Source organism: Scyliorhinus canicula, chromosome 3 (assembly GCF_902713615.1).
Source record: "Scyliorhinus canicula chromosome 3, sScyCan1.1, whole genome shotgun sequence".
Taxonomy (NCBI): Eukaryota; Metazoa; Chordata; class Chondrichthyes; order Carcharhiniformes; family Scyliorhinidae; genus Scyliorhinus; species Scyliorhinus canicula.
In genome coordinates this window covers 3,901,843-3,924,820 of record NC_052148.1, presented here as the reverse complement: position 1 = coordinate 3,924,820, position 22,978 = coordinate 3,901,843, and the positions used below count along the sequence as shown (strand labels likewise).

At 51.7% G+C, this 22,978-nt stretch overlaps 1 protein-coding gene across 1 annotated transcript in view; it reads right to left on the bottom strand.

Annotated features, from left to right (window-relative positions):
- The window catches only part of LOC119963597 (disintegrin and metalloproteinase domain-containing protein 12-like), a 604,211-nt gene extending 596,691 nt beyond the window's left edge, over positions 1-7,520 (bottom strand). The window contains exon 1 of the mRNA XM_038792928.1: positions 7,135-7,520. Coding sequence (XP_038648856.1) covers positions 7,135-7,354 — 220 coding nt within the window. The 5' untranslated portion in view covers positions 7,355-7,520. The remainder of the gene's footprint in view (positions 1-7,134) is intronic.
- Positions 7,521-22,978: the final 15,458 nt, after the last annotated feature.

Below are 22,978 nucleotides of genomic sequence, written 5' to 3'. Positions count from 1 at the left end.
TCTGGGCAACCTTCCCAGTCCAGTTTTTATGGAGTCGGATAAAGCTTGGTGGGAAAAGCAATATCTCAGTCAACCATGTAAAAATTTGATGGACAGACATTTCAATCGAATTGAATAATCTATAATTATTATGACCCAGTCACAGCCAGAAAGGGGACAGAACATTGACGATAGCAATTACCTTAAAGCGAGGTGCCGGGTTTGAGTAATCCAACCCAGGATCACCTTATTCCACTTCTGAACCTATTTCCTGTACTTTGCTTGGAAAGCCGCCATTTTGTTTATTTCCAACTTCCCTGTATTGTGTATTTTGATTTGAAGAAATTATCAAGAACTGTAATTTGTATTGAATTCAACTCAGTCATCTGCGTTTGCTCGGACAAAATTAACTTTCTAAAACTCTGTATTTGCAAACAAACTGACCTGATGAAGAGACATTTTAAAACTGATTGAATAAAGCTACAATTTACTCCACGCATGAAGCTCTGTTTTATGTTCTGTCGAGTGATATCTGAGTCGGCGACACATAGGTATGTTAACCAAGAACAGATCTATCATCTCCCCACCGAGAGACACAGTAAGGTTTGGGGAGGATTTAAAATACGGGGATTAAAATAAATTGTTTGGGATGAATCGTTGCTGCTGCAGCCAAGGCCTCTGGGAAATCGGTTTATTGAAGACCTTCAGGTCAAAGAACAAAGAACAAAGAAAGATTACAGCACAGGAACAGGCCCTTCGGCCCTCCCAGCCTGCGCCGATCCAGATCCTCTATCTAAACCTGTCTCCTATTTTCTAAGGATCTGTATCCCTCTGCTCCCTGCCCATTCATGCATCTGTCTAGATACATCTTAAATGACGCTATCGTGCCCGCCTCTCCCACCTCCGCCGGCAATGTGTTCCAGGCACCCACCACCCTCTGCGTAAAGAGCTTTCCATGCATATCTCCCTTAAACTTTCCCCCTCTCACCTTGAACTCCTGACCCCGAGTAATTGAGTCCCCCACTCTGGGAAAAAGCTTCTTGCTATCCACCCTGTCTATACCTCTCATGATTTTGTAGACCTCAATGAGGTCCCCCCCTCAACCTCCGTCTTTCTAATGAAAATAATCCTAATCTACTCAACCTTTCTTTATAGCTAGCACCCTCCATACCAGGCAACATCCTAGTGAACCTCCTCTGCACCCTCTCTAAAGCATCCGCATCCTTCTGGTAATGTGGTGACCAGAACTGCACGCAGTATTCCAAATGTGGCCGAGCTAAATTCTTATACAACTGTAACATGACCTGCCAACTCTTGTATTCAATACCCCGTCCGATGAAGGCAAGTATGCTGTATGCCTTCTTGACCACTCTATCAACCTGCGTTGCCACCTTCAGGGTACAATGGACCTGAACTCCCAGATCTCTCTGTACATCAATTTTCCCCAAGACCCTTCCATTGACCATATAGTCCGCTCTTGAATTGGATCTTCCAAAATGCATCACCTCGCATTTGCCTCGATTGAACTCCATCTGCCATTTCTCCGCCCAACTCTCCAATCTATCTATATTTTGCTGTATTCTCTGACAGTCCCCCTCACTATCTGCCACTCCACCAATCTTAGTATCATCTGAAAACTTGCTAATCAGACCACCAAAACGTTCCTCCAGATCATTTATGTATATCACAAACAACAGTGGTCCCAGCACGGATCCCTGTGGAACGCCACTGGTCACAGTTCTCCATTTTGAGACACTCCCTTCCAAAGAGCAAAGAACAAAGAACAAAGAAAAGGAAAGTACAGCAGAGGAACAGGCCCTTTGGCCCTCCAAGCCCGTGCTGACCATGCTGCCCGACTAAACTACAAACTTCCTGGGTCCGTATCCCTCTATTCCCATCCTGTTCATGTATTTGCCCCTTAAATGTCACTATCGTCCCTGCTTCCACCACCTGCTCCGGCAGCGAGTTCCAGGCACCCACTACCCTCTGTGTAAAAAACTTGCCTCGTACATCTCCTCTAAACCTTGCCCCTCGCACCTCAAACCTGTGCCCCCTAGTAATTGACCCCTCTACCCTGGGGAAAAGCTACTGTTCTCTGTTATCCTCTGATATCCGCCACTACTCTCTGTCTCCTGTTACCCAGCCAGTTCTTTACCCATCTAGCTATAACACCCTTGACCCCATGCGACCACTTTCTCCATCAGCCTACCGTGGGGAACCTTATCAAACGCCTTACTGAAGTCCATGTATATGACATCTACAGTCCTTCCCTCATCAATCAACTTTCTTACTTCCTCAAAGAATTAACGATGAAGGTCGGTGCAGTTCCATCCTTCGACAACCAGGTGGAGCTTTACACAGGATTCAGGTCATTGTAGTACCGCCCTTTTATCACCAGGTGAACTTTTACACAAGATTCCGGTCAATGCAATTCTGACTCTCGGCCTCCAGGTGGAGCCCCTGCCTCCCTGAGATATTACTGGGTTTTAAATCGGAACATTTTCTAGTCCTTTTGTTTACCTGATTACTGCACAGGAACTCTGGCTGTATAATAAAGAATGCTCTCAGTTTAAACGACAATTTCAGCTGTTCTCAGCCATTCCGACAAAGAGTGTTATAGACCTGTGTAAAACCAGCTTGCACTTTCTCAGTCCAAAGATCTCTTTCATAGTTCAGGGCTGAACTCTTCTTCGAACTGAAAAAATGGAGCTGGCTTCTCTTGTTGCAGAAGTTTCCAAAAAACTCCACCAATCTCAAACAAGAATCTGTCCAAGGCCTGGATTCCAACCAAGCTGATTGGCTGCTTTCCAAGTCTACCAAACCGGCATAATGGGCTCTACCACCAGCGCCGGCCCTAGGGTTGCTGGCGCCCCGGGCGACTGCCCGATTTGCCGGTGCCTTGGGCCGGCCCTGTTTACCACAGAACCAAAGTCCTGACTAGTCCATCCGACCAGAGGTGTTTCATTCCGTCCAAAGTCTTTGATTTGATTTGATTTATTATCACATGTACAGAAGTACAGTGAAAAATATTTTCCTGTGGCCGACGGAACGTACACAGTACGTACATAGTAGACACGAGAATAATAAACAGAGTGCATTGACAAATGGTAGATCGACAAACAGTGGTTGGTTACAGTGCGGAACAAGGGGCCAAACAAAGCAAATACATGTGCAAGAGCAGCATAGGGCGTCGCGAATAGTGTTCCTACAGGGAACAGATCAGTCCGAGGGGGAGACGTTGAGGAGTCTTGTAGCTGTGGGGAAGAAGCTGTTCCAATGTCTGGATGTGCGAGTCTTCAGACTTCTGTACCTTCTGCCTGATGGAAGGGTCTGGAAGAAGGCAATACCTGGGTGGGAGGGGTCTCTGATAATGCTGCCTGCCTTCCTGATGTGGAGGTGCCGGAGTTGGACTGGGGTGGGCACAGTAAGACGTCTTACACCAGGTTAAAGTCCAACAGGTTTGTTTCAAATCACTAGCTTCCTCAGGTGAATTCGGCAGACATGCCAAATTTCTTTAGCCGAATTTCTTTTCCAAAATATGAAAATATTTTATGTCTTTCTTATTGCCCCCATATCATAGAGTTTACAGTGCAGAAGGAGGCTATTCGACCCATTGAGTCTGCACTGGCCCTTGGAAAGAGCCCCCTACTCAAGCCCACCCTGCAACTCAGTAATCCCACCTAACCTTTTTGGACACTACGGGCAATTTATCACGGCCAAACCACCTAACCTGCACGTCTTTGGACTGTGGGAGGAAACCGGAGCACCCGGAGGAAACCCACGCACACACGGGGAGGATGTGCAGACTCCGCAAAGACAGTGACCCAAGGCCGGAATTGAACCCGGGTCCCTACAGCTGTGACGCAACAGTGCTAACCGCTGTGCGGCCGTGTCGCCCCTTTTGGGATGAAATAAACATTAATAACCTTTCATATTTAGTTGTAAAACCTCAGTCGGCTGTGAAAGTGTTTTAGTTGCACACACACAAACATACAAACACACACCGTTCTTTACACAATTATCCCTCAACAATATTTTAAATGATCCATTCACACACACGCTACACTTAGTGATGGTGACAATGGAACGATTATCACTTTGGTTCACAAATGTCCTTTTGGGAAATGAATCTGTCCTTCTTATCTGGTGTGGCCTCAATGTGACTCCAGTCCCAAGCACCATGATTGATCATTAATTATCTCCGAAATGGTCTTGCACAAGAGACGAGGGTGAAGGAGGTGGTTCAGCAACATCTTCTCACAGGCTGTCAGGGATAGAAAAGAAATGGTGGCCCTTTTTTATCACATCTGTTTTAAGACTGATACCTTTGGAAGAGCGTCGCGGTGGCACAGTGGTTAGCACAGTTTCCTCACAGCTCCAGGGTCCCAGGTTCGATTCCCGGCTTGGGTCACTGTCTGTGCGGAGTCTGCACGTTCTCCCAGTGTCTGTGTGGGTTTCCTCCGGGTGCTCCGGTTTCCTCCCACAGTCCAAAGACGTACAGGTTAGTTGGATTAACCGTGCTAAATTGCCCTTAGTGCCCAAAGAGGTTTGATGGGGTTGCTGGGTTACAGGTCTGGGGCAGAGTTGTGGGCTTAAGTAGGGTGCTCTTTCCAAGGGCCGGTACAGGCTCGATGGGCCAAATGGCCTCCTTCTGAACAGTAAATTCTATATTCTAAGAGAAATTCGAAATTCCAGATATAGGCCTGTGATGCAGAACAAGGCCAGCAGCGTAGGTTCAATTCCCGTACCAGCTGAGAATTCTGAATTCTCCCTCCGTGTACCCGAACAGGCGCCGGAATGTGGCGACGCGGAGCGTTATTTGAAATGATATCACATCGGTATTTCACATTTAAAAGTGTTTTTTTTACTTTATCAACTTATTAAAAAGCACCATTTGGCTTCACATCCTGGGTGTGATTGAGCTGGGACCAGCGCAGCATGAAACCTGGCGGCAGTCGCCCTTGCTGGGGGTGATCCAAACAACCACATTTAGGTGAGCCATTGGGTCAGTTCCAGCCGGCTCCCTGGAGTCAACGGCCACGCCTGCGAGATGGGGACAGGGCACCGTTTAGCAGTGGCTTCTATAAACATGCACCAGGCATAACGGCACCTTGGGTATCACACAGGCTATTATCCCTGGGTAGTCATGGACAGGGCAAGGTAGTACCCTGGCCCGCCCCCTAGCACCCAGGGCTCCAGGGTGGTCCTTCCAGCATGCTAGGCTGGCAGTGCCACAGTGCCCAGGTGCTAGGCTGGCAGTACCACAGTGCCCAGGTGCTAGGTGGTAGGGGCACGTCCTGGGATCAGACCTGGGGAGCCTTTCCTATTGGAGAGGGGGGGTTTCCATGGGCATTGAGACATTTGGGAGGGTAAAAGGGGGTCAATAATGCGGGGCCCTGAAGGAGGAGTTGTGCATAGATTAAGGCTGTTCGGGCAAAATGACACCCCAATCTGTGAGGCAAGGCGATTCTGGCGCTGCATCCACTGTAAAACACCCCGCCAAACGTGCCCAAAAGCAGAATTAGAATTCTTTCTGCTGAATATAAGCGGCACGTATTTTCGTGTGTCACCTTATACTTTAAAACACTGACGTCGAGAGTTTCTTATGATTTACCACTCTTCCGAGAATAACAATTCTCTGAGCAAAAAGTTCAAATTTGTTCCCAGATAAATGTCTACATTGTAGATTTATTTCTCTCGCTCCTAGTTAGGCAAATCTTCCGACCTCCTTTAGCTTCTCAAAACTTGATCTTCGAACTGAGCACCAGTTCTTCCCCCCCCCCCCCCCCCCCCCCCCCCTCCACATTCCGTGTTTGAAATGAAGGGATAGACAAACATAGGCCCTGGAAGCAGAAATAAGCCATTAGGCCCCTCAAATCTGTTCTGCCATTTCATAAAATCATGGCTGCTCTGATTGTCCCTTGTCAATTAAGAATCTATCAATCTCTCACATAAAAATGGTGTCCTTTTGCGCTGATTCTATGATTGCACTATTCTCTGGGAAAGGATGTTCCACAGATTCATTACCCCCTGAGAGCCGGGATTCTCTGGCCTCCCAGCCACCTGCTTCTCGGCAGTGGGAGGCATCACACCTTTCGCTGGCTGCTGGATTCTCTGCTCCGGCCGCAGTCAGTGGGACTTTCCATTGATGCCGCCCCACACTGCCGGGAAACCTGTCCGCAGGGGGTGGGTTCTACCAGCAGGACAAGAGCATCCCACCACCAGCAAATGGCCGGAGAATTCCAGCCAAAATCTCCATCTTAAATGGCAGACATCTTGGTTGTAAATTATATCCCCGAGGAGAAGCTGGTTTAGCTCACTGGGCTAAATCGCTGGCTTTTAAAGCAGACCAAGCAGGCCAGCAGCACGGTTCGATTCCCGTAACAGCCTCCCCGAACAGACACCAGAATGTGGCGACTAGGGGCTTTTCACAGTAACTTCAGTTGAAGCCTACTCGTGACAATAAGCGATTTTCTATTTTCTATTTCAATATCTAATGTTGTCCACACAGGGTAGAATGGAAAAACGATGGGCTGGATTCTCTGACCCTCCCCTTCACCGGCAGCGCACTGACGGCCAAGGACTTCCCAACTGAATGAGGGTGCCCACAATGGGAAACCCCATTGGCCGGCTGCCGGGACAGAGGATCGTACTGCCAGTGGGGATGCACTGCTCCGGAAAAGGTGTGCGGCGGGATGGAGGATAGATTTTCCAAAATAATCGCTGAAAATGCTCCTTGCAACCTGAAGAAACTGTTTTCTCGATTAAATAAATGAATTCTCAATAAAGAAAATCACGTTACCATCTGGTTCCTTTGTTATTTTCTTGACTTAGTACTTTTATTTTATTAATGTGATTGATCTGGTGAAGGCTGGGAGCCATAAATGAGATGTCAACGTGTGGCCTATAGTCTGGAGACAATAGATGACCAAAGTAGCGTTGGTGGGCAACCCCACATTCCACAACCCCCAGTGCCCCCCCCCCCCCCCCCCCCCCCCCCCCCCCCCCCCGCCTCCCGCCCAAGCATTGCCAGTGCCGACTATCTGAACAGTACTCAGATTCTACCCAGGTCATTTCAATTTTCGATATTTGGATATTTGCAATATTTTCTGTACTTTCTGTGTTGAGATGAAAATGACCAAATTTCCCCCTTACCTGAAGCAGCATCTTGTGTACGTGAAGCCGTTCCTTTAATCTTGGTGTCCCATTCAGCTCCTGGTGAATGATTGTTGGCTCCATTACTGGGGACAGTTAACAATGTCCTGTTTCTGACAGCATTCACATCATCAGCCGGAGTCTCTTCATTCGCTGATGCTGAACGATTTAAAACCCGGCCCCAAATCAGAAATACCAAACACACACAACTGGCAAACATTGTGAATGATCACAGCCCTTTACTCTCCAGCTAACAGTTCTCTTCATTCAGTAACACATATTTCTCTGCCAGTCCTCCTTGTCAATCCCTCTTTCCCTCTCTGTATCTCTGCCCTCTTTCTATCAATCCCCCTCAGCTCTGGGCATTCAGCTTGTTTGTGAATTGGTCAATCTGTGATTCTTTCCAGAAGTAACTTTGTAACAGCCCCAATCTTACCCAGGAAGTAGGAGGAGGAAGTTAAACACAGCAACCCTGAAAAGGAGATAGTTTTGAACAAGCTGGGAGTAGAGCCAAAGACATGGAGAAACAATGAATTCTATTGGTATATTTCAAACTGAGGGAGTGCTGCATTTTCACATCTGACAACTTTTAATGTAAGAAGTCTTACAACACCAGGTTAAAGTCCAACAGGACTTACTAGCTTAGGAATCACTAGCTTTCGGAGCGCAGCTCCTTCATAAGGTGATTCCAAACTAGTGGTTCCAAGCCAGTGATTTGAAACAAACTTGTTGGGCTTTAACCTGTTGTTGGAAGACTTATAACTGTGCCCACCACAGTCCAATACCGGCATCTCCACATCATCACCTTTTAATATGAAGCTGGAGATTGAGGGTGAGATTTCCTACATTCTGACACTAACCTGCCCCTCCAGTGTCACTAAAATTCCAAGCCATCCATTTATTGGCTTATCGCTACTGTGATCAGGAGATTCAAGAGATTCAAGGGATGGGGGAGTGGGGGAGAGGTGGGGGTGAGGGGAGATGGTCAGTGGTTGTTGAGCAGTTGCAAGGTGTTCTTGTTGGGTTTCTAACAATCAATGGAGTGCTCTCCATGGCAAGTCTGGTGCAGGAATAGAACACATTGCCAATGCATAACGGGGCAGAGGAAATTTCAAGATGGAAAGATTGCAATATTTGCAAACCTCAGCCAGGACCACAATGTGGAAAGAAAACAGGCACAAAAATGGCGACAGAAGATTTTATTGCACCAGTGAAAGATGGTGCAAACAGAATCGATAATAAATTTAATAAATACTTGAAAAGGAAAAAATCTGCTAGGCTAAGGCGAAAGAGCAGGGAGGGAAGACAAGTTGGATTGGTCTTTAAATAAGCCAGGATAGGTACGATGGGCTGAATAGCCTCCTTCCATGTTGTATATTTCTATGATTCTATGGAAGGGAAGTACTGAGTCTCCTTCGAAGGGAGAGAAGTCTCAAATTCTAATTCTTCCTCCTCTCAATCACCATTACTGATAAAACATTCAACTCTCACACCGCTCAGTCTGGAACATTCTCCCGAGATCCCTGTCTGGCAGCTCCTTTATCCAATTGTAAACCCACGCCAGGGTACGGTACGGAACGCTAACTGTTGCTTCACAGCTCCAGGGTCCCAGGTTCGATTCCCCGCTGGGTCACTGTCTGTGCGGAGTCTGCACGTCCTCCCCGTGTCTGCGTGGGTTTCCTCCGGGTGCTCCGGTTTCCTCCCACAGTCCAAAGATGTGCAGCTTAGGTGGAATGACCATGCTAAATTGACCTTACTGTCCAAAAAGGTTAGCTTGGGTAACTGGGTTACGGGCATGGGGTGGAGGTGTGGGCTTAAGCTGGGAGCTCTTTCCAAGGGCCAGTGCAGACCTGATGGGCTGAATGGCCTCTTTTTGCACTATAAATTCTATGATTCTATGATTCTCATAACCTCCCTTCCTGGCTGTTCTTGTATTCAATTCTCATGACTTTTCTCCCACTTTCTGCTGGCTGATGCCTGATCCCTTGTGAAACACTGTGGAACATACTGTAACTCAGGGAGCAGCGCAGGCACACTTTGTCATTTCAGTTGGAGACAAACTTCATGTTCAGATGACGAACCTGTCTGCTGCCTGACGTTGGAAGTAGAGCACACAGCAGCCATCACTCCCAATCCAGAACAGATACTGTAACATTCAGGAACAAACCCACTGTTCTGAACAATTTACATTGTCGCTAATTTCTGTTTTTCACAGAATTGTAAAATGGATTCAATGATTTTCTTTCACTTCCAGAATTTGCTACTGAATCAATCTCTCTCCTGGGGGATAGTTAATTAAATCTCAATAATTTAATTTAATTTAATTTAATAATCTTTATTAGCGTTACAAGTAGGCCCACATTAACACTGCAATGAAGTTACTGTGAAAAGCCCCTAGACGCCACATTCCGGCGCCTGTTCGGGTACACAGAGGGAGAATTCAGAATGTCCAATCCACCTAACAGCCCGTCTTCCGGGACTAGTGGGAGGAAACCGGAGCACCCGGAGGAAACCCACGCACACACGGGGAGAAGGTGCAGACTCCGCATAGACAGTGACCCAAGCTGGGAATCGAGCCTGGTGCTGTGAAGCAACAGTGCTAACCACTGTGCTACCGTGCCACCCAAGAACTGCACTCAACACAAAGATTCACCGGAATATAACAGAAATGTCTATGCTCTTTAGTCAAATGACGTAAAAAAATAGGCAACAGCAGATCTATGTATGGCCTAATACTCTCAGGAGTATTAGGAAACTAAATTTGTGACCCTGTGGTATGGGAGCCTTCCGAGTGATCTAATTTAAGTGATCTACAATGTTGTTAAATTTTTGAAGTATAGATTTAAGTGAGTTTAATTTAGTGTTTTTTTATTGGAAAGTTCAAGACTCCAGTTAGATTCATGTTAAACAAAGGGGTTTGCATCTGTGGGAGTCTTGGTTTCAATTCAAACTGTCTCCATCGTTCTGGGAGATACATAATTACAAGAAAAGTAAACATGAGTTTGGAGAAACAATGCCCTGTTCCTCAGCAACCAGGGGCCGCCTTTGAGAAAAATCCTTTTTGAGTTTTGTTTTAACAGAAATCAAAAGTCATTTGGAACTAGGAAGCGAGAGAGGGAACAGCTCGCTCAGCCTTGATAGCAGGAATCCTTCCCATGGAATAGTGGGCAAGAAGGCTAGTCCTGAGTGAAAGGACATCCATTTCGAGGAACTTGAGAATGAAAAGAGATTTCCGGGAAGATTGAAGTAAAAAGGAAAAGATGAATTGGACATCAAATATACTGGGTGTGATTCTCCGTTTGTCAATGACAAAACCATTAAACGCGATTGGGTGGAAGATAGGTTCCGATGCCGAAATCGCGGCGGGCGCTGATTTAATGCCAAATTGTGATTCTCCGTCTCCTCGCGAGGGGCGTTAATGTGTGCCAGAATACACATACAGTAAACACTGTTTGCATATCATTAACGGGACTGACCCGGTATTCTCCGGGGCCTCTGCCATTCTCTGCCTCCGATGGGCCGAGTTCCCAATGGCGCAGTTCACTCGTGCCTTTCAAAATCATGAAACCAGCGCCGTGGCTGATGAGGGAGAGAGAGGGGGGGGAACGGAACAGAGAGGAGAGACTGCGCCATAGCCGGTCCGGCCGGCTGGCTGGGGTGGCGGGGGTGGCTGGGCTGGCTGGGGTGGCTGGGCTGGCTGGGATGGCTGGGATGGCTGGGGTGGCTGGGGTGGCTGGGATGGCTGGGGTGGCTGGGGTGGCTGGGATTGCTGGGGTGGCTGGGATGGCTGGGGTGGCGGGAGTGGCTGGGGTGGCTGGGGTGGCGGGGGTGGCTGGGGTGGCTGGGGTGGCTGGGGTGGCTGGGATGGCTGGGGTGGCGGGGGTGGCTTGGGTGGCTGGGATGGCTGGGGTGGCTGGGGTGGCTGGGGTGGCTGGGCTGGCTGGGGTGGCTGGGGAGGCAGGGCCCTGCAAGGGCCGGACAAGGGGGGGAACGGAGGGACAGGCTGAGTGGCTAGGGTGACCCCCATGGGACTGGGGCGGTGTCCAGGTACGGACAGCCATCTTGCTGAGAACTCACTGACGACCCAGCTTGGCCCCCGGCTTTGCAGAGTGACACCAGCCATATGGGTGCTCCCATCCCTCCCTCCCCAACATCCCCACCCCACCCTCCACCATAGCCTCCTCCCACCAGGCCACCACCTATCGGCAGCCCACCTGGGCCAACAGCCGCAGTATCCCTTACGGGGCTACCCCCTGGCGAGGGCAATTCCAGTCGATGGTACCCCTGGCATCAGGGATGGGTGCCAGGGCCTGGGGCCCCCACGGTGCCGGCCACCAACATGGCTAGGGGGTGCGGGGATGTGGGGAGGAGGGAAGGGACATGCAGGGGCAGAGCCCGCAGTGCCAACTGGAGCCACTATGTAGCCCATTGGGCACGGGGGTATGTACCATGCTAACATGTCGGCATTCCGCATCCTGCAGACAATGGATATTGGAATCCAATCAGCAATGCTGGCCTTACTGCTGGTCGCCGCAGCCCTGGGCAATGCCCTGCGGCTGTACGAGCTCCAGCTGCTCGAGGCAGAGGAAGCTGCAGCTGCAGAGCGGGCAGCAGCGGAGTAGGCAGCAGGGGAGTGGGCAGCAGTGGAGCGGGCAGCAGTGGAGTGGGCAGCAGTGGAGCGGGCAGCAGCGGAGCGGGCAGCAGTGGAGCGGGCAGCAGTGGAGCGGGCAGGAGCGGAGCGGGCAGCAGTGAAGCGGGCAGCAGTGAAGCGGGCAGCAGTGAAGTGGGCAGCAGTGAAGCGGGTAGCAGTGAAGCGGGCAGCAGTGAAGCGGGCAGCAGCGGAGTGGGCAGCAGAGGAGTGGGCAGCAGTGGAGTGGGCAGCAGCAGAGTGGGCAGCAGCAGAGTGGGCAGCAGTGGAGCGGGCAGCAGTGGAGCGGGCAGCAGTGGAGCGAGCAGCAGCGGAGCGGGCAGCAGTGGGGTGTGCAGCAGCGGAGCGGGCAGCAGCGGAGTGGGCAGCAGCGGAGTGGGCAGCAGCGGAGTGGACAGCAGTGGAGCGGGAAGCAGCAGAGTAGGCAGCAGTGGAGTGGGCAGCAGTGGAGTGGGCAGCAGTGGAGCGGGGAGCAGTGGGGTGGGCAGCAGCGGAGCAGGCAGCAGTGGAGTGGGCAGTAGCAGAATGGGCAGCAGCAGAGTGGGCAGCAGCAGATTGGGCAGCAGCAGAGTGGGCAGCAGCAGAGTGGGCAGCAGCGGAGTGGACAGCAGCGGAGTGGGCAGCAGTGGAGCGGGCAGCAGCGGAGTAGGCAGCAGGGGAGCGGGCAGCAGTGGAGCGGGTAGCAGCGGAGTGGGCAGCAGCGGAGTGGGCAGCAGTGGAGCGGGCAGCAGCAGAGGAGTGGGCAGCAACGGAGCGGGCAGCAGTGAAGCGGGCAGCAGAGGAGTGGGCAGCAGCAGAGGAGTGGGCAGCAGCGGAGTGGGCAGCAGTGGAGTGGGCAGCAGCAGAGGAGTGGGCAGCAGCGGAGCAGGCAGCAGCAGAGTGGGCAGCAGCAGAGTGGGCAGCAGTGAAGCAGGCAGCAGTGAAGCGGGCAGCAGTGAAGTGGGCAGCAGTGGAGCGGGCAGCAGTGAAGCGGGCAGCAGTGAAGCGGGCAGCAGTGGAGTGGGCAGCAGTGGAGCGGGCAGCAGCGGAGCGGGCAGCAGTGGAGCGGGCAGCAGCGGAGCGGGCAGCAGCGGAGTGGGCAGCAGCGGAGCGGGCAGCAGCGGAGCAGGCAGCAGCAGAGCGGGCAGCAGTGAAGCAGGCAGCAGTGAAGCGGGCAGCAGCGGAGCGGGCAGCAGTGGAGTGGGCAGCAGCAGAGTGGGCAGCAGCAGAGCAGGCAGCAGTGGAGCGGGCAGCAGCAGAGCGGGCAGCAGTGGAGCGGGCATCAGCGGAGTGGGCAGCAGTGGAGCAGGCAGCAGCAGAGCGGGCAGCAGTGAAGCAGGCAGCAGTGAAGCAGGCAGCAGTGAAGCGGGCAGCAGCGGAGCGGGCAGCAGTGGAGTGGGCAGCAGCAGAGTGGGCAGCAGCAGAGCAGGCAGCAGTGGAGCGGGCAGCAGCAGAGCGGGCAGCAGTGGAGCGGGCATCAGCGGAGTGGGCAGCAGTGGAGCAGGCAGCATTGGAGTGGGCAGCAGTGAAGCGGGCAGCAGCGGAGCGGGCAGCAGTGGAGCGGGCAGCAGTGGAGCGAGCAGCAGCGGAGCGGGCAGCAGTGGGGTGTGCAGCAGCGGAGCGGGCAGCAGCGGAGTGGGCAGCAGCGGAGTGGGCAGCAGCGGAGTGGACAGCAGTGGAGCGGGAAGCAGCAGAGTAGGCAGCAGTGGAGTGGGCAGCAGTGGAGTGGGCAGCAGTGGAGCGGGGAGCAGTGGGGTGGGCAGCAGCGGAGCAGGCAGCAGTGGAGTGGGCAGTAGCAGAATGGGCAGCAGCAGAGTGGGCAGCAGCAGATTGGGCAGCAGCAGAGTGGGCAGCAGCAGAGTGGGCAGCAGCGGAGTGGACAGCAGCGGAGTGGGCAGCAGTGGAGCGGGCAGCAGCGGAGTAGGCAGCAGGGGAGCGGGCAGCAGTGGAGCGGGTAGCAGCGGAGTGGGCAGCAGCGGAGTGGGCAGCAGTGGAGCGGGCAGCAGCAGAGGAGTGGGCAGCAACGGAGCGGGCAGCAGTGAAGCGGGCAGCAGAGGAGTGGGCAGCAGCAGAGGAGTGGGCAGCAGCGGAGTGGGCAGCAGTGGAGTGGGCAGCAGCAGAGGAGTGGGCAGCAGCGGAGCGGGCAGCAGCGGAGTGGGCAGCAGCAGAGTGGGCAGCAGTGAAGCAGGCAGCAGTGAAGCGGGCAGCAGTGAAGCGGGCAGCAGTGGAGCGGGCAGCAGTGAAGCGGGCAGCAGTGAAGCGGGCAGCAGTGGAGCGGGCAGCAGTGGAGCGGGCAGCAGCGGAGCGGGCAGCAGTGGAGCGGGCAGCAGCGGAGCGGGCAGCAGCGGAGTGGGCAGCAGCGGAGCGGGCAGCAGCGGAGCAGGCAGCAGCAGAGCGGGCAGCAGTGAAGCAGGCAGCAGTGAAGCGGGCAGCAGCGGAGCGGGCAGCAGTGGAGCGGGCAGCAGCAGAGCGGGCAGCAGCAGAGCAGGCAGCAGTGGAGCGGGCAGCAGCAGAGCGGGCAGCAGTGGAGCGGGCAGCAGCGGAGTGGGCAGCAGTGGAGCAGGCAGCAGCAGAGCGGGCAGCAGTGAAGCAGGCAGCAGTGAAGCAGGCAGCAGTGAAGCGGGCAGCAGCGGAGCGGGCAGCAGTGGAGTGGGCAGCAGCAGAGTGGGCAGCAGCAGAGCAGGCAGCAGTGGAGCGGGCAGCAGCAGAGCGGGCAGCAGTGGAGCGGGCATCAGCGGAGTGGGCAGCAGTGGAGCAGGCAGCATTGGAGTGGGCAGCAGTGAAGCGGGCAGCAGCGGAGCGGGCAGCAGTGGAGCGGGCAGCAGTGAAGCGGGCAGCAGTGAAGTGGGCAGCAGCAGAGCTGGCAGCAGCGGTGTGGGCAGCAGTGGAGCGGGCAGCAGTGGAGCGGGCAGCAGCGGAGCGGGCAGCAGCGGAGTGGGCAGCAGTGGAGCGGGGAGCAGTGGAGTGGGCAGCAGCGGAGTGGGCAGCAGCGGAGTGGGCAGCAGTGGAGCGGGGAGCAGTGGAGTGGGCAGCTGCGGAGTGGGCAGCAGCGGAGCGGGCAGCAGCGGAGCGGGCAACAGTGGAGCGGGCAGCAGTGGAGCTGGCAGCAGTGGAGTGGGTAGCAGAGGAGAGGGTAGCAGAGGAGAGGGTAGCAGCCGAGTGGGCAGCAGCAGAGCGGGCAGCAGCGGAGTGGGCAGCAGTGGAGCGGGGAGCAGTGGAGTGGGCAGCAGCGGAGTGGGCAGCAGTGGAGCAGGCAGCAGTGGAGTGAGCAGCAGTGGAGCGGGCAGCAGCAGAGTGGGCAGCAGTGGAGTGGGCAGCAGCAGAGCGGGCAGCAGTGGAGCGGGCAGCAGTGGAGCGGGCAGCAGCGGAGCGGGCAGCAGTGGAGTGGGCAGCAGTGGAGCGGGCAGCAGCGGAGCGGGCAGCAGCGAAGCGGGCAGCAGTGGAGCGGGCAGCAGTGGAGTGGGCAGCAAAGGGACAGGTGGCAACCGCACAGGATGGAGAGCCGGCTGCCCAACAGGCCGAGGAGGTGGAGGTGCCAAGGAGGTGCCACACATGGCCTCATGTGTACTGGCACAACCTGTCATTCGAGGGCCTGCCGGACCGGGCATGCAGTCGGAGACGCCGGCTGATCAGAGAGACAGTACGACATATCTGCCAGATGATGGCACACCTGGCACTGTGGGGGTATGGGGGAGGAGACTCACCCCCACACCACCTTCACCACCCCACCACCCCAAATCCCCACACATCTCTTACCCCCACCCTTACCCTCGCATCACCCTCACCCTACACCACTCTCACCCTACACCACCCTCACCCTACACCACCCTCACCCTACACCACCCTCACCCTACACAACCCTCACCCTACACCACCCTCACCCTACACCACCCTCACCCTACACCACCCCCACCCTACACCACCCTCACCCTACACCACCCCCACCCTACACCACCCCCACCCACCACCCCCACCCACCACCCCCACCCACATGCTCATTCCCACTTCCCTGGCCCGCGGTCTAATCATGCCTTTTGACTTGTATCTTACACGACCTGCTGGCGATGGGGTGGGTCCACCTGTTGTCCCACGCCCCCAGTCGTTGCCACAGCAATGGTACAGCTCGGAAACCAGCCCTCCGCCCAAGACTCAGGAGACCCTGGAGCTCGGGTCAGAGGATGACAGAGATTTCCCATCACTGCTGTCTCCAACACCCTCCACCATCCCAGAGAGACTCACCTACCTTGTCAGCCTCCTGAGTGTCAATCGCGAAACCCAGAAATCCCACACCATTTCTCATTGGAATGGATTGTGTTCCATGTGGCATCAGTGCTAGCCCTTCAACAGTAACAGAATCAATCCAGGTACGGCACCAGTTTAGCTCTCGTGAAAATCCAGAAATACTGTGATAGTCTCAGAAACGGAGAATCCAGCCCACTGTGTAACCTGTGTTATCCTCAAAATCTTACATCTGTGGTTATGGGAAGTTATGGGAGGGGTTAAGGAGCACTGTATTTACAGGAGTGCCGAGAAGGATGAACAAGTTTATTCAACAGACCAAAGCAGGGCCCCAATGTGGGGAGGAACTCCATCTAGCTCCAGCCAGGACCAACCCAAGATGTTGTTCCCTTCCTGGTGTCATGGGAGAGTACCTTTAAGAAATGGATGTTTATAAAATATCTGTTGTGGATGTACCTTTAAGAAATGGGTGTTTATCAGTGATGTCAGATGGAGCTGGGTGGAACTGGGCTGTCTGTCTGCTTTTTCTTTCACTTTGGGCTGTCTGCTACGGGGTGTGTTTAGTTTTGTTTTAGATTTGGAGAAGCTGCAGTCACAGCAAGATGTGTGTGAATCTCTGTGGGCCAAAGAATGTTCATTTGGTGATTTCAAAGTGGTAACTGTTCTCAGTCGTGAAATTAAACATGATGTCTTTCTGTAAAAAGGGTTATTTTTGTCTTACGGATGTTGCAAGGAAAGATTAAGAGTTACTTATAGAGTACTGTATTCTTTGGGGGATTTATTGGTGTTGATAGTTGTTAAGATGTTTACTGTGGGTTTATAAAGTGTTAACTGGTTTGATAAATAAACAGTGTTTTTAATTTAGAAGTACTGCAGATCTCTGTTACATCACACCTGCAGAGTGGGCCCGTGTGCTCCCCATTCCACAATCTATTTAGAGTTGTGGGTCAGGTGAACTCCATGATACACTTTGGGGCTCTCTAAACCCTGGCCCATAGCACTAGCCAGTTTTTATTGGTGGATTTTAATGAGCCCCGCGAGGTGTTAGACCGTCAGCCCTGAGCGGCACAATGTGTTCACCACAACCCCCATGGGGAGATCGACTGAGCTCCAAAATCCCCATTGTCATCTCCAGGGCTCTCGCAGGAGCTCTTACAGTATTATAGTCAACATTTTCATGTTTTTTGTGTTGTTAAAAGCTAATTGTCATTCCTGTTCCTCCGTGTTTTCTAAAATAAATAAAGGTTATGGTCTTTTGAGCCAGGATTCCATTCTGGGATCTCCCAGTCCATTTAGTAACGTCACCTGGGATTTTAACACTTTCCACAGTATTCCAGGTGTGGCCTAATTAATGCTGAGCATCATTTTTGCAAGTCTTCTCTGTATTTTTATATTCCATTCTCTTTGTAATGAATGCCAATTTTCCTTCCCGTTTACCTGCTGAATCTGTAAGTTAGTTTTTTGTGATTTATGGCTGGAAGTCAGTAACCCCCCCCTGGGCTGCAGCTTTCTGCAGTCTTTCACAATCTGGCTTCATTATTCTTCCAACCAAAACACATTGCTTCACATTTTTCCACATTATATTCCATCTGCCATCGTTTTGCCCACTCATTCACCCATCTCTATCCCTCTGTGCCATCCTGGCCACTCGTCTGTCCATCTACTCTGGCGTCATCTGCAAACTTGTGCATTCACTTCCCTCGACCAAGTCACCAATCTATATGTTAAATAATTGTGGTCCCAGCACAGGTCCCTATGGCACTCCGACAGTTACAGGTTGTATCCATAAAATGCCCCTCTTATTCCAGCTCTCCGATTCGATTAGAACACAGAACATAGATCAGTACAGCACAGTACAGGCCCTTCAGCCCACAATGTTGTGCCGACCATTTATCCTAATCTAAGATCAACCTAACCTACATCCCTCAATTTACTGCTGTCCATGTGCCTGTCTAAGAGTCGCTTAAATGTCCCGAATGACTCTGACTCCACCACCTCTGCTGGCAGTGCATTCCACACACCCACCACTCTCTGTGTAAAGAACCTACCTCTGACATCTCCCCTATACCTTCCTCCAATCACCTTAAAATAATGTCCCCCTAGTGACAGCCATTTCCACCCTGGGGAAAAGTCTCTGGCTATCCACTCTATCCATGCCTCTTATCACCTTGTACACCTCTATCAAGTCACCTCTCTGCCTTTTTCCCTCCAGTGAGAAAAGCCCTCGCTCACTCAACCTCCCTTCATAAGATATGCCCCCCAGTCCAGGCAGCATCCTGGTAAATCTCCTCTGTACCCTCTCCAAAGCATCCACATCCTTCCTATAATGAGGCGACCTGAACTGGACACAATATTCCAAGCGTGGTCAAACTAGAGTTTTATAAAGCTGCAGCAAAACCTCGCGGTTCTTAAACTCAATCCCCCTGTTAATGAAAGCCAACACACCATACGCCTTCTTAACAACCCTATCAACCTGGGTGGCAACTTTGAGGGGTCTATGTACGTGGACCCCAAGATCCCTCTGTTCACACTTCCGAGAATCCTGCCTTTCACCCTGTATTCAGCATTCAAATTCAACCTTCCACAATGAATCACTTCACATTTATCAAGTTTGAACTCCATCCCAGCTCTGCATCCTGCCAATGTCCTGTTGTGACTGTCAGAATATGCACCCATGCACATCATGAGGTAAAAACTGGCAGTGACAGACAACCAGGTTAGCCAATCAACACACAGGACAGAGCACAACCAATCACCAGACAGAACACCAGAGGGGGGCTTCCAACTATAAAACACATGAGGCATCAGCACTCTGCCTCTTTCCACTGGTGACAACTGTAGTGACAGTCAGGGTGTATATATCAGTTAGAACCTTCTACACGTGGATTAGAGCTAGTCTGGTCTAGTTAGTTAGAGTTAGTATACTTAGAGTAGGAGAGTGTCAACCCACAGCCAGCTGTGTGCATTGTTACAGAAGTTCAATAAATCGTATTGAACCAACGCCTACATTTGGTGTCCGCTTTACAGTTCATCTGCATCCTGTTGCAGTCCGTGTTACCCCAGGGTGAATAACACAACAGTGACCTGCAACATCCCTCAACACTCTGTACAACTCCACCAACCTTTGTGTCATCGGCAAACTTACCAACCCACCCTTCCACTTCCTCATCCAAGTCATTTATAAAAACCACAAAAAGCAGAGATCCCAGAAGAGATCCCTGTGGGACACCACTGGTCACCGACCTCCAGGCGGAATACTTTCCATCCACTACCACTCACTGTCTTCTTTCGGCCAGCCAATTCTGTATCCAGACAGCCAAATCTCCCTGTATCCCATGCCCCCTAACTTTCTGAATGAGCCTACCATGGGGAACCTTATCAAATGCCTTACTGAAATCCACATACTCCACATCCACTGCCCGATCTTTATCAATGTGTCTCGTCACATCCTCAAAGAATTCAATGAGGCTTGTGAGGCATGACCTGCCCCTCACAAAGCCATGCTGACTATCATTAATCAAACTCTGTTTTTCTAAATAATCATAAATCCTATCCCTCAGAATCCTTTCCAATATTTTGCTCACCACAGACGTAATGGGTCTGTAATTCCCAGGGATTTCCCTATTCCCTTTCTTGAACAGTGGAACAATATTTGCCTCCCTCCAATCATCCGATACTACTCCAGTGGAGAGTGAGGACGCAAAGATCATCGCCAACGGCGCAGCAATCTCCTCTCTCACTTCCCGTAGTAACCTTGGGTATATCCCATCAGGCCCAGGGCACTTATCGATACTGATGCTTTTCAAAATTTCCAGCATATCCTCCTTCTTAATATCAACCTGTTCGAGTCTATTAACCTGGTACACACTGTTCTCATGGACAACCAGGTCCCTCTCGCTAGTGAATACTGAAGCAAAATCTTCATTTAGGGACTCTTCCCTCCACTATCCCTGATCGGTCCTATTCTTACTCTGATCACCCTCCTATTTCTTTTTTTTTAAATTTAGATTACCCAATTATTTTTTCCAATTAAGGGGCAATTTAGCGTGGCCAATCCATCTACTCTGCACATTTTTGGGTTGTGGGGGCGAAACCCACGCAGACACGGGGAGAATGTGCAAACTCCACACAGACAGTGACCCAGAGCCGGGATCGAACCTGGGACCTCAGCGCCGTGAGGTGGTTGTGCTAACCACTAGGCCACCGTGCTGCCCTAGCCTCCTATTTCTTACATAAGTGTAGAACTCCTTGGGATTTTCCCTAATCCTTCCCGCCGGGGCTTTTTCATGCCCCCTTCTAGCTCTCCTCAGTCCATTTTTGAGTCCCTTCCTGGTTACCTTGTAACCCCCTAGATCTGAGACAGATCCTTGTTTCCTCAACCTTACGTAAGCTTCCTTCTTCCACTTGACTGGAAGCTCCACTTCTCTTGTCACCAAAGCTCCTTCACCTCACCATTCCTTCCTCATCTCAATGGGACAAAACTATCCAGCACTCGCAGCAAGTGCTCCTTAAACAATGCCCACATTACTGTTGTGCATTTCCCCGAGAACAATTGTTCCCACTTTATGCTCCTCAGCTCCTGTCTAATAGCAGTATAATTTCCCCCACCCCCCAATTAAATACCTTCCCATACTGTGTGTTCCTATCCCTCTCCATGACTATGGTAAAGGTCAAAGAGTTGTGGTCACTGTCACCGAAATGCTCTCCCACCGAGACGTCTGACACCTGGCCTGGTTCGTTGCCGAGCACCAAGTCCAATATGACCTCCCTCTAGTCTACTTATCTACATATTGAGTCAGGAATCCTTCCTGTACACACCTGACAAAATCTGCTCCATCCAAACCATTTGCAGTAAGGAGGTTCCAGTCAATATTAGGGAAGTTGAAGTCACCCATGACAACAACTCTGTTCCTTCTGCACTTTTCCAAGATCGGCCGCCCAATCTGTTCCTCTAACTCTCTGTTGCTATTGGGGGGGCTTGTAGAAAACTCTCAATGAAGTGACTGTTCCTTTCTTGTTTCTGACTTCCACCCAAACCGACTCCGTAGACAAACACACCGCAACTGCCTCCTTTTCTGCAGCTGTGCTGTGCTCCCTAATTAACAGTGCCACACCCCCTCCTCTTTTACCTCACTCCCTATTCTTCGGAAAACATCTAAACTACGGAACATCTAACAACCATTCCTGCCCCTGTGAAATCCATGTCTCCGTAATGGCCACTACATCGTAGTTCCAAGTACTGATCCATGCTCTAAGTTCATCTCCCTTATTCCTGACACTCCTTGCATTGAAACAGACAAACTTTAACCCATTCCACTGAGAGCAACTTTGCCCTATCAACTGTCTATCCTTCCTCACAGACTTGCTGCATACTATTTCTGCCTGTTCAACTATCCTCTGATCCATAACCCTGGTTCCCATCCCCCTGCCAAACTAGTTTAAACCCTCTCGAAGAGCTTCACCAAACCTCCCACCCAGGATATTGGTGCCCCTCCAGTTTAGGTGCAATCCATCCGTCATGTCCAGGTCCCGCCTTCCCCACAATGTATCCCAATGATCCACATATCTGAAGCCTTCCCTCCTGCACCAGCCCTGTAGTCACGTGTTGAGCAGCACTCGCTCTCTGTTCCTTGCCTAACTTGCACGTGGCACCGGTAGCAATCCTGAGATCACTACTCTGCTTGTCCTGCTCTTTAGCTTCCAACCTAACTCCCTAAAATCACTTTTTAGATCCTCATCCCTTTTCTTAGCTATGTCGTTGGTGCCTATGTACACCACGACTTCTGGTTGCTCCCCCTCCCCCTTAGGAATCCTGTAGACTCGATCCAGGACATCCCTGGCCCTGGCACCCGGGAGGCAATATACCTTCCGGGAGTCTCCTATATAGTCCCGAAACCATTGAGTCTCCTATCACTATTCATTTTCTATTATCCCCCCCTTCTCTTCTGAGCCCCAGAGCCAGACTCAGTGCCAGAGACCTGGCCGCTGGGGCCTTCCCCCGGTAGGTCATCCCCCCAAATGCATCCAAAACGGTATACTTGTTTTGAAGGGGAATGGCCATGAGGGATCCCTGCACTGTCTGCCTGTTAGTTTTCTTTCCCCTGACTGTAACCCAGCTACTCTTGTCCTGTACATTGGGTGTGGCTACCTCCCTGTAACTCTTCTCTATAACCCCCTCTGCCTCCCGGATGATCCAGCTCCAGTTCCCTAACACGGTCTCTGAGGAGCTGGAGTTGGGTGCTCTTCCCGCAGGTATAGTCAGCGGGGACACCAGTGGTTTCCCTCACCACCCACATCCCACAGGAGGAGCATGCAACTGCCCTAGCCTCCATCCCCTCTTACTTTACAGAATGTCGCTGCCTCGTGGACCAACTGGAACTCCGCTCTCCGACTCTGTTTCCAGTCAGGTGCACTCTCTGTAAACTCCCCAATTAATTGGTTAATTAATTAACCAAGCCTCTATGCCTGCTAATAAACTACCCTCAAAACTACAGGCTCTAATCTTATTAACTGGCCTTTTGTGCAGTACCTCATTGAACCCTTTTAGGAAATCCAAACATATTACATCTATTTCTTCCCCTTTATTTACCCTTCTCATTCCCACCTCAAAGAATTTTAACAGATTTGTCAGTGATGATTTCCTCTTCGTCGAGCCATGTAGACTCTGCTTGATTATATTATGCCAGATAAATTGTTTATAGTAGGCTCGAACATTTTCTCAATCATAGAATGTACAGTGCAGAAGGAGGCCATTTGGCCCATCGAGTCTGCACTGGCCCTTGGAAAGAGCACCCTACCCAAGCCCATATCTCTACCCTATCCCTGACCAGTAATCTCACCTCACCTTATTGGTCACTAAGGGCAATTTATCATGGTCAATCACCTAACCTGCACATCTGTGGACTGTGGGAGGAAACCGGAGCACCCGGAGGAAACCCACGCAGACACGGGGAGAACGTGCAGACGCCGCACAGACAG